This window comes from Hydra vulgaris, chromosome 06 (genome assembly GCF_038396675.1).
Source record: "Hydra vulgaris chromosome 06, alternate assembly HydraT2T_AEP".
In the NCBI taxonomy this organism is placed as follows: domain Eukaryota; kingdom Metazoa; phylum Cnidaria; class Hydrozoa; order Anthoathecata; family Hydridae; genus Hydra; species Hydra vulgaris.
Genome location: NC_088925.1, coordinates 7,658,370 through 7,670,829, shown reverse-complemented (window position 1 = coordinate 7,670,829; position 12,460 = coordinate 7,658,370). Strand labels below are relative to the sequence as shown.

The 12,460-nt window shown below is 27.6% G+C and overlaps 2 protein-coding genes across 2 annotated transcripts in view; one reads left to right on the top strand and one right to left on the bottom strand.

The window, feature by feature from the left end:
• The window catches only part of LOC100206936 (low-density lipoprotein receptor-related protein 1), a 125,489-nt gene that overhangs the window by 78,324 nt on the left and 34,705 nt on the right, over window positions 1-12,460 (top strand). The window contains exons 48-50 of the mRNA XM_065799115.1: window positions 1,667-1,921; window positions 10,334-10,510; window positions 10,590-10,839. Of these exons, the coding sequence (XP_065655187.1) occupies window positions 1,667-1,921; window positions 10,334-10,510; window positions 10,590-10,839 (682 nt within the window). The remainder of the gene's footprint in view (window positions 1-1,666; window positions 1,922-10,333; window positions 10,511-10,589; window positions 10,840-12,460) is intronic.
• On the bottom strand, window positions 4,267-5,994 carry LOC136081621 (uncharacterized). The gene is made up of 2 exons (XM_065799116.1): window positions 5,272-5,994; window positions 4,267-5,188 (listed from the first exon to the last, which is right to left on the bottom strand). Exons 1-2 carry the CDS (start codon window positions 5,805-5,807, stop codon window positions 4,441-4,443), a joined length of 1,284 nt encoding a protein of 427 aa, XP_065655188.1. The 5' UTR covers window positions 5,808-5,994; the 3' UTR covers window positions 4,267-4,440.

Sequence of the window (12,460 nt, the reverse complement as noted above, 5' to 3'; positions counted from 1 at the left end):
AATTAAGCGAGAATAGTTTAATTTTTTTTAACTTTTTAAAATAATTTTATTTGTAATCAAACAATTTCTTATTAGCCGTACTTTAGTAGTTCGGTATATTATTTATTTTCATAATTAAAAAGACAAAAGTTTCAAAGACAAAAAAAAAAAGTTGATTTTTTTCTTTCTGAAATCAATAAAAATTATTTGTTGCTTTTTTTAAATATTTTGTTGTTGTCCTTTTGCTAATAAGATAAAGAATTTTAATGATTGTATAGTAGAATTAAGACATGTATTGTATATACAATAAATGCACATATTTACATTACTTTATATATTTAATATACAAACACATGTGTTCTATACTAAACATATTCCATGCAAAACATGCTAAGACATTTTTTAAACAAGCAGAAATTAATTATTTTTACTTTTACAAAATAATTTTTTATTATTGGACTTATAATAACTATAAAAGCATTGTATCTAATCTATCAAATTAATCTATCAAATTGATCTATCAAATCTCATATTTTATATATAATCTATCAAATCTCGTATTTTATATATAATCTATCAAATCTCATATTTTATATATAATCTATCAAATCTCGTATTTTATATATAATCTATCAAATCTCATATTTTATATATAATCTATCAAATCTCATATTTTATATATAATCTATCAAATCTCATATTTTATATATAATCTATCAAATCTCATATTTTTAATCTAATCTATCAAATCTCATATTTTATATATAATCTATCAAATCTCATATTTTTAATCTAATCTATCAAATCTCATATTATATATATAATCTATCAAATCTCATATTTTTAATCTAATCTAAATCTATACTATAAGATATACTTAAGTTCAACAACTGAAATGTGACTGTTGTGATTTTTATTATAACATCAAGTTGTATGCTTTATTTTTCTAGTTTTATCTGATGATTAATCAAATGAATTTATAATTTTGAATAATAATAATAACTACAAAAATAACAATAATAATTATATTATGCATATTTTATATATAATCTATCAAATCTCATCTTTTTAATCTAATTTTAAATCTATAAGAAACAGTTACACATTTGTAGCAAATAAAAGTATTAACAAATTAACTTTCGTCTCAAAGATAGCTTAAATTAATTTGATCTATTCAACTTATTCTTAAATAAATTGTTGCCATCTAATCTTATTCACAATGAAAAGTTTAAAAATCTCACTATATGTGTAGTTCATTTCTACGCTATATGTGTAGTTCATATTCTTATTTATCTTTTTAAAAATGTTATTATTTAAAAAAAAGATTTTAACATAAAAAATCATAATATGCGTCGCACACTTTTTGTTGTGAAACATATTAAGTATATGATAATTTGTTAATATATATTTTTAAAATAAAATATGTATTAAAAAATTATAGTATGATAATTTTATAATATATATTTAAAATATGATAATTTTTTAATATATATTTTATTTATATGATAAAATTAAAATAGAAGGTTTAATATATTTTTTTATTTTGTATTTTATATATTTTGTTTATAACCTAAGTATAGTTCTTTTTTTTTATAATTTTGCTTTATTTTTTTTACTTTATTTTTATTTTTTTGTTTGTAAATTTACTATTTAAAATAAGGCTTAGTTATTACATTTTTTTGTTTAGCCCATAGTCACGCAAACTCAGTTACATGTGATCGCCAATGCGGAGCACATAGATGTGTTCAAAATGGTAGTTGGATACAGTGTCAGTGTGAACCAGGGTATAAATATGATGAAAATAAAACTTGTGTTGATATAAATGAGTGCGAACAAACACCACTTATGTGCAGTCAGCTTTGTAATAATATTAAAGGGAGCTTTTTGTGCAAGTGTGCAAATGGTTATGAGCATAATGATATTGGTGAATGCAAAGCTATTGGTTAGTTGTTTTTATTACTATGTGTGTGTGTGTGTTTATGTGTGTGTGTGTTTGTGTAAATTGTGTAGTGCATTCTACAAAAAGAGTGCCTAATGTTTTTAAAGAATGCATTAGTAAGTTAGTAAAAAAACTTATCTCCTTTCTGTAACAGTATAGTTATAAAACTAAATATAAAGAATATTAAATATAAAAAAAGTTCAAATTATAAAAAAAAATAGTAATTTGATTTTTTCTTTTATACTTCAAATATATTTTGGCAGTAGTTTTTTTTTGAATATTTTTTATGTCTAATTGATTGTGGTAGGCATAATATTTTCTCCATTATAGATTAGTCAATATATTGTTTATCAGGGTTATTATGTGAAGAAACAATGCATTTGCAAATAATATTTGCAATAAGCACTTTTTATTCTTAGACTAATAATTTTTTTTTTGGTGAGTTTATGATTTTATTTGTTTGGGTTTTATGTTGTTAATGTTGATTTTATGTTGTTGCTAGTATTTTTTCCAGATTGAAAAGTTTTTAAATCATACAAAAGAGTTTTTTGGAAAAATTACAAATAAATGCTCTTCTGCAGTGCTCTGTTGCAAAACAGTTTAGGAAAGAAGGGCATTGGCCTAATTTAAAATTCTATAAATATTTTTTATTAAAATGGGTCATTCCATATTAAATCACCTATAATTGAATTAATATTGACCAAAATCGGAAAAATTTGAGTATCTGGAGCTTAAAGTAGATTTTTTCGATTTTTACCAGATCATAACTTTTTAAATAAAATAATAAAATAGATGATTACCTGAAATTTTTTAGGGTAATAGTTTTTCATCCAAGTTATCTATTTTTGTAGGTGTTTTTGACTGATTTTAAACAGTTTTTGAGTTCTTGTACCTCAAAGTTGCTAAATAATGCAGTATTAGAAAAAATTTTTGGAAACTTCAATGTGCTACAGTTCAATACCAACAGACAAGCTTGCCAATTTTTTGTTACTTTTATGTACTTAGAGTAATCACTTGTAGAAAAAATTAAAATTATGTGTTAAAAGTTATTTTAGCACTTGCAGCAGCCTGTCAAAGCATCACTTTTTTTAAAAAATATGATGAATTACATTCGTTTTGTAGGCATAAAAAGTAGCGTAGACAGTTAAAATATATTATTAAACTTTTTTAATGGCAAGGTTCTATATATAGACAATCACCAAAAAAAATTTAAAGACCTATACTCTATCTTATGGCATAATTTTAGCATTTTCAGTGCAATGCTTTTTTAGTTTAAAAGGATACCTAATAGCGCAAGTTATATTATACTTCAAAAAAATAAAAAATGCTGAAAGAAGAAGTGTATATACACATGAAACACAAGAACACTAATTTCTCTCTGATTTACATAACTCATAATACTTTCTTAATCATTATTAGCAAGTTTGTAGTCATGAGCACTCCTACCCTTAATGGATGGGACACTTATTTGACATATTACTTTGTCAAATGGAACCCAACATTGGCTTGATCGTGCATCATTAGTCCATTTTAAATTTAATTTGTTTCTATGTATCAATTTTACATTAACATCTTAGTTTTCATTACAAATCTCAAGTACAAGCCCCATGTACCATTAGGGTGTTTCGTTTCCGACAAATTTTCGAAAATGATTACGTTACATGCATAACGGGGTAAATAATGTGCCAAAAAAAAGTCTGAAAAATTTTCAAAATTTTAAAATGTCATCTAGAGGTCGCCATCTTGAAAAACTTAAAAAATAATTAAATTTATGTTACGTTACTGGGTGTATATATTAAAGGTTATTATATGAACATTTGGTGAAATTTTCAGAAAAATTGGTAAATGTCTAGAGGTCGCCGTATTAAAATATAAAGCTAAAAAACTTGTTATTTTTTTAAATCTTAAAAAAAATTTAACTGGGCTATTTTTAGGCTTCAGCTTTTCTAAGAATAATAATTAATAAAGAAGATATTAGTAACATACAAAATACTATAAAGTATTAATTAGTTTTGATTTCGAATCGGATGGATTTTGCTTTCTGTGTTGTTCGACAACTTGCAAAATAAATTGTCGTTGTTCTTCATTTTGTGTACACTCGCGGAAATCACCAATAAGTTTTATTCCTCTTTCGGCGCAATCATTTGTTACCTCTAATTGTTTAACAAAATTGTCTGCAGTTCGATAATCTTGGAAGAATTTCCACTCTTGTGGATTCATCTGGAGCCATTCCTGGTTGTTTATTAGTCCTAATAAATCAAAAAGAAGCTACGACCGTGGTCCAATTAAAAAATAAATAACGGTTGAAGAACTTAATGTCGGAAATTTTGGTTTCCCAATTAAAAATGTTTTTGGTCTTGGGGTAGAAAAAAGTTTCTTTGCCATTATTGTTCTGGTAAATTCTGACAATTTTTCATTAAATAAAGATAGAATAACAAGCTCTTCTGTTAAATACCAAAGGTGACGGTTAATCGACGAAATCACAGCGGTTGCGATATCTGAATCTTCTTCTTGATACCAGTTCATTGCAAAAAAAAAAATTTGAAGTCATCAACTGGAGCAAATACGGAAATCCTCGAGCGGAGAAATTGCATCGAATAAAAAAGACTAATAAACTTAGCCATGCGGTGGATCATAATTTGCTCATTATTGGACATAATAAATTTATTAGATAAGAGTTCCATTTTTAAAATATATATGGAATGTGACATAAATCTGGCATTGTGAATTGCACCTGGTTTGTGAATTTTGAATATTCTTTCCATTGATAGTTTCCCCCCAAGGTAGATAATAGTTAATTCAATTAACTCAAGATAATCTTCTCGCGGAAATATTTTCTCTTCGAGGCATTGGTAAGCCCATTTCAGAACTAAACTTGCTTGATTAAATATTTCTGATTTAATATCAGTAGGCCATTTAAAAAAATTCAGGTTTGAGTAATCAATATCAATTCTAGAAAATTCGGCTTGGAAACGTTGAAAAATAGGTTCATCTGGACTTTTGCTACCTCCTCTTAATGCGGTAAATGCATGCTTAATGTGTAGCTCATTATGATGATGGCGACATGCGAGCCATAGAAGAGGTCTCTTTAACTCAATTTCAATTAAAGTTGCTGCTCCTTTTTTATTACCTGTGTTGCTTGCTGTTGTATCAAAGCATATACCAACAATGTTTTCCAAAATGTTCCAATCTTGCGCAAGTTTCACGACCTCGTCACATTGAGTTTTACCTGTCGAATCTTTAATCAAAGGTACACCAATAAGTTTCGGCCTGCAAATAAAACTTAGATTAGTTTCTTTGAATACAAAAATAAAAAATATACATAGGATTTATATAAATAAATAAATAAGTACCCGTTAAGAGATCCGCTAATAAGAACTGCTACACGTTCTTCATTATGAGCTATGTCTAAATGAAAAAGCTTCGAATCCCAGTGCAAAATGGCCTTTTTAGGTTTGTTTATCTCCCAGTCAGCTTTAATTGACAGAACAATATTCTTTCGCGCATTTTGTCTTTGACGATGCACAGTTAATACTGACATAGAAATTTCATTAAGTTTGCCTCCGCTTTTGCAGATGATAGTGGATTGAAATAGAAGTTGTTGGTGAACTGATAAACAACATCGATCAGCCACAGATGCCGTTACTTCTGAGAGCTTCTTTGATGATATCTCTAGTGAATTTGTTAAAGGCACCTTTCTTTTCTTTAGTGGTAAAGGAGTAAACTCTGTATCTTTTTGATCTTCTTCGTCAGCACTTTCAACTATTTCACTGACATCAAAGGCACTCGATTTTTGATCTTCGGTTGAACTTCTCCAAAAATCTATGCTTAGTCTATCTTCTCGACGTTCTAAAAATTTTGAAACACCTAGATCGATGCTACCTGTCATATGATACTTTCTGCTACTCTTTTGATCTTCATAAAATGCCCAATCTTCTTTCCATTTTGGTCTACGTGATACTAATAACTGTTCATATGCATTTACTGCTGAAATGTCGCAAAGTTTCTCAAGTTCATTACAAAATGTGACAATTTTTTCTTTTCCAGCTTTAACATCTCGACTTGCGTGATCAATTTTTTTTTATTTTTACCATTTCCACAAACAATTTGGTAAGCAATGAAAGACAAGAGTTATCTGAACGAACTGGTACTCCAGCTTTTTCCCAAACTTCCTTAAGCTCACCAAGAACAATTTTAAAAATATCTCTTGCAGAAGTGTTGCCTTTTGAATAAAAATGTAAATGAGAGTATCTACCCAAAACATGTTTTTTTGTTGGTAGACAACTGAAACTTGATAATTTATTGGATTCAGGGTAACCAATTAACCAATCTTGATTATTTTTTCTTAGGTTCATCGTTACAATAAAATATTCGCTTTTCCAACTAGTTTTAAAATTGTTTTAATATTTTAATTTTGCTAATTGAAATAAGAACGAATTTTTTAAAATAAATTTATGAAATTTATATACATACGTCCAGATGTTTATTTTGCAAACTATTTAATCACGCAACAACTTTTAGTGGTCAATTATGCTCAAAACATAAATTATGCATTTTATTTAAGGTGAAAGCATTTAAGCAATTATTCAGCAAAAAAATATGTTGAAAAAATAAAACTTTATAATTCGGCGACCTCTAGACATTTACCAATTTTTCTGAAAATTTCACCAAATGTTCATATAATAACCTTTAATATATACACCCAGTAACGTAACATAAATTTAATTATTTTTTAAGTTTTTCAAGTTTACAGTTGAAAAAAGTGTAAAAAACGCTGTTTTTTCAAGATGGCGACCTCTAGATGACATTTTAAAATTTTGAAAATTTTTCAGACTTTTTTTTGGCACATTATTTACCCCGTTATGCATGTAACGTAATCATTTTCGAAAATTTGTCTGAAATGAAACACCCTAATGTACCATTCATCATCGTAAAAACATGCAATGTATTTACCAGGTTGAAAGTTTGAAGGATCTTTTTTTTGCCAAGTTAATATTATTCAGCAAATGAGTATGATAGACAGTATCGCTAGATATTCTCCATAAAAATAATTTCTCTCCACCTGGTACAAAACCGTGATAGCTTCTTGTGCCTGGGACTGTGCTCATCTATTCATATCGTTTCTTTAGGTTAAAATAAGTTTTATGATTATTGATATTATCACTATTGATATTGAAATGTATATTGATATGATGTATGATGTATGATGAAATGTAAATGATATTGATATTATCATTATTGATATTGAAATAAAAATAGTTTAACACCTTCAATGTTTTTTCAGCCCATGTAAACAGTTCATTTGGTGTGAGAATCTGGTTTGCATTTGCTGTTTGTAGACTCGCTTTTGCTGTTTCTCTTTTTATAGTTCCTCATATTTTTTTTATTTTTTTTTTGTAATTTACCTCCCCACGGCCAAGAAGGCCACTGCAGATGAGGAGGCTACTTGTGGTTATAACCTTTACCCAACTCTATAACTCTGAAACACGAACCTTGATGAACAAATCCGCTGCGCGGAGAAACAATTTAATTGGCAAAAATGCTACATCACTTCTTTGCTATATCCCAAGGCAAAAGTCTATGTGATTCCATCACATAGACTTTTGCCATGGGATGTAGCAAAGAAGTGGTGCTCAGCATTTATATTGTGATCTTCAAGATGGTACATGTGTTGATCTGTTCTTTTTGCCTATGATAAGTAGGAGGATTGTGCTTCTTTGATAAAGTGGTGGTGACAAAGATCATACAAAGTTTCACTTAGAATTTCAATAAATTCAATAATGCTTGTTTGGACTGTGACAAGTGCAGTTCGGTCATTTAACACCCATTGTTTGTATATGTTATGATAATCAAAATCAAAATCATTATTTTCAAACAGATTTTCCAAGTAAGTCTTTAAATTTATTTTACCAGGGTTGGAACATAGATGAAACATGCAGCTTCGACTATATATATTACAAACACATACTTTCATCAAATCTTTGTAATATATTAAATGGCCCTTGGATAAAGCAGCGTACATCAACTTAGTTTGTTGATGATAAGACCATACGCAAACTGAGTGACTTCCACGACTGTCAACTGTAATGCACCACTTTAGCCTTAGTTCACAGAACTTGCTAAATCCAACTTTGTGTTTAGGGTATAACTTCTTAAACTCAAGATAAAATTCCTTTAATTGAACTAATATTAAACGTTTTTGTTTATGAACTTTTACATTATTTATACACACAGAAACAAAGTCTTTTTTTCCTGGACATTGTCTTGTGAACTCTTCGGATTCATAAATTTCAATGACTTTTTGTTTAACAATATCTTCCAAAGGCTGTCCTATTTTAGCCTCAGGTTAAGCAAGTATTCCTTTTTCATTTTTTCAACTTTCGAGCTTTTTTACCAAGATGTTCTGAAAATGTTTTGCAAGTTTTTTCAATTGACCAGCTATTAGAAGTTAGTGTTAGTAGTTGAACTTTTTCTTTCTTCAAACTTATTTTCATTTTATTTTTTATTGCATCTAACAGTTGGTCTAAATCATTGCAGTTTATACATTTATGCTTTTTTTCCGATACTTCATCTTTTGGGTATTCAATGCTGACACTACTAGGTTTGTCATACTTGTTGCAATTTTTTTAGCTTTTTACTTTCCATATCCTAATTTTTCTTTTTTACATTTTTGAGTGGAGATATTTCCAATAAAGACACACTCTTAAGTTAAGAACTATCTTAATAAGGTCTAAACAACTCAAATCTTCTTCAGCAGCTTCATCATGACTACTTTCTGTAATTTTTTCAAGTTTGAATTCATTCATACATTTAGTACAAACTTTTTGACCAGGTTTGATCTTAAGTTGATTTGCTATTGATATGTTGATTTTACACAATCCCTTGAATTTTTTTTCTTGTGAACTTTGAATGGATCACAACAATATTTTTGAAGTGCTTTATATCTAAATATAGGCTTTTTCATGGTGAAAACATATCTCCTTATTTGGTTTGAAAGTGTATCCTATCCTTTGCATTAAAACTTCAATTTCAGTATTTAGTCTTATTCTTCCTACCATTCTACAATATGACATTTTATCACAATCTTCATTTAAAACTCTTCCCACACAACATTTCTCTGACACTTTTTACTAATCTAAAAGTATTAACATTATAATGTAAAAATAAACCTTTTTAAATTTTTCCAGTAATAAAATCGTAAAAATGAAATCTCAAGTACAAATGTGATTAAAACTGTCTAAAATGCAACCAGTAAACTATTTCTACATATAACTATTTCTGCATACACAAAACTTTTACTTTTTGGTTCTTGCAATATTAAAAACTAAAATACTAAAATAGAGAAAATACTGTGCAGATTTAGATTTTAATACAAACTCTTAAAGCAATTGAACTTTTTTACACTAAAATTATAACCATGTGAAAATTATTACCATCTGAAAATATATCATTATAATTATATTATATGCATAAAATTTAACAAATACGTATTATAAAATCATATCAAATAAATTAGGTTAAGACACTGATAGTTTTATTTTAGGAAAAATGCTTGTGACTACAAACTTGCTAGTAATGATTAATTTGAGGTGGTACCCTGGGGCACTTTTAAAAAACTAGGTGATTTCATATGGAATAACTCAAATGTATAATATTCATTTATATAAGTATATGGTTGTTAAGTTTAAAAACAAATTATTATAAAAAAAACACATTCCAAATTATTTTATAATTATTAACCTGATCATATAAAAGACAGTTGTTAAAAACAAGTTGCTTTAATGAAATCTGAGTGAAAAAATCTTATTGAAAAAGAATGCATTTAACTTGCTGATTGTTAACTGCGAATATGTTTTTTAGTAAAAATAGTTTTTTAAGAAAAGCGTAATAAAATTTTATTTTTCATTTTGTCAAAACTCTCCAGTAACATCATAAACTTAAAAGCTTCATAAACGGAAATGTGAATATTTTATTATAACCACTTAAGACAAATAAAAATGAAGAGTTATTTTAATGGAAATTAAATATTATTTCCTTGATTTTTAACATTCTCAAAAAAAAAAAAAAAAAAATTTAAGTTTGCTGAAGGTGTTTTTCAAACAATTTCAGTTAAAGCGATCTGAAGACAAAATTTGTTTTTAAATAGTAAAATAAGCTTATGCTTTAAACTTTTTTTGTGTGTTTTTTTTCAAGGAATAATAAAATATATAAATTGTGCCAAGTAACTTTTATGCCTTTATAAGTTAGTTTGTGCTTCTTACAGAAAGATCAATTTTACCATTTTAATGAGTGGCTAATGTCATTTAAATTTCAAATGAAATAATCAACACCTATTTAAAGTTTTACAGTTTGTAAATATGCATCATATGATGATGGCATATGATTAATATTTATTTAGTGCATTTTTTCATTTAGGTCCTCCTTCTATTTTATTTATTCCAACCAATAATAAGCTGATGAAAATTTCTAATGGAGATTATACTTTGGAAACTGATTTAGGGCATATAGCCTCATTTGATTTTAATTATGTTATGCTCCCAATTTTGTATACTACTGATGGAAACAGCTCAATGACAATATTTTCTCTTTCAGGTAATTTTCTTTGTTTGCTCAGCATTTTATGTTGATTTACATTGCACAGAAAAAATATTTTTTGACATCTTTTTTTCAGATGAATTTCTGGTAGAATCTAATAAATTTCACCGGCGTTCCAGTGAGCCAAGGTATAAAACGTTAAAGACTTTAATTAATGTTTCGCCAAGTCATATTGTAGCTGATTATATTGGAAATAATGTTTACTGGGTTGATTCCAGACTTGATTACTCTGGAATTTATATGGCAAACTTTATTGGAGAATTCAAAAGAAATGTACTAAAACGTACCATGAAGATAGAAGCATTTACCTTAAACTCTGAGGAAGGGTAAATAAAAACACTTTTAAATACGTTTATTTTTCTATTTTATATGCATTTACAATAATATTAATGTTACTTAATTTTCCCTGTTTATTTTTTCTTTATAATTTATATAATTTCTATATTTAATATATAGTTTTATTTTTTTATTTTATATATATATTTTTATTTATATACATTTTAACTTTATGTTTTAATATATAGTTATATAATTTTTATATTTTAACATTATGTTTAGGGCATGCAAAACACCCCATTTTACTAATACCTGTAATGCCACAACATTTTTTAAAACACAATTTCACACAATTTTTTAGCTATTGTCACTTATGTTATCAAGTTAACATAAAGTAGATTATTAGTATATATAAAGATTTATCATCCAAATTAGACTATTTTGGTACAAATTATGCCAGCAATGGAAAAAACTTTTGGATCAACACTTGTTGGTTTTATTGTTAACGAAGCTTTTTATTTGATAAAATTTGCTCAAGATACATGTTGTTCGTTAAACCATTGTAATTCTTTTATTATTCTTGCAGTAAGACTATCATTTGAGGAGTTTTTTTTTTTAATTTTTTTTAACATCTTCACTTCACACAGCCAACAAGGCTGCAATTAACCACTATTAGAGTTAGAAGTTGCTGGAAGAGAAAAAATAAAGTTTATAGAGCAAGATAATGATTGACAGACGACTTAAAAGATTGCGAATTCCAAAGGACTGATGTTTGAGAAAAAAAACTAGATGAATAAGAATTTTTGGAACACTTAAGAACAGTCACAGTTAAAGGATGACACTTAATTGAATGACGAGTAACGCGAGAATGAATTTTAGTAGATGGCACAAGAGTTGCTAGCTCTTTAGAGCAATCGCTATCATAGTATTTGTAGAAAAGAGAAAGAGAAGCAACATTATGATGGTGCAATAATGGTTGGTGGTTGGCTGCAAGAACAGGTCCAACTATGTTTACAACGCATTTTTGCACCTTGTCTCTTTTAGACAAGGTGCAAAAACGCATTGTAAGCTTAGTTGGACCTGCTCTTGGAGCCAACCTCCAACCATTACCACTTTTTTATAATGTTATTCCATACTGTTTAAATTAACAATATGGAATACTGTTGCCATATCTGTGGCAGATCATTGGAAGAATTACTCCAGATATGGAAACAGTATTCCAAACTAGGACAGATTTGAGATTTATAAAGATAAAGAATAGAATCCTGAGTAAGAAAGTGGCAAGTTTTTCTTATTCTTTACTTGTATTATGTCATGCAGTTTGTCTTTCAATGATAAGGTTGTTTTTTGTAATAATTTCATAACAACACAACAATCATTTTCAATATTTTGCTTTTATCTGTTTCTTGATCAACTACAGTTAGATTGTCTTCATTTTGTTCAAATGGCTGTGCAAGTTTAGTAATGAAGATAAATCCAGAACACATGCTTTATCTCTTTTTTATCTTAAGAATAAACTTGTCTACACTTAATTTCTACACTTAATGATAGACTTTGCTTTGATAGTTCATCCAACATAAATTTTAATGTGACATCATTTGTTATTAAATTAGCATCAGCACATCACAATTTTTCAACTGCCACTTTGATTAGTTGCAATGTACCAGTAAC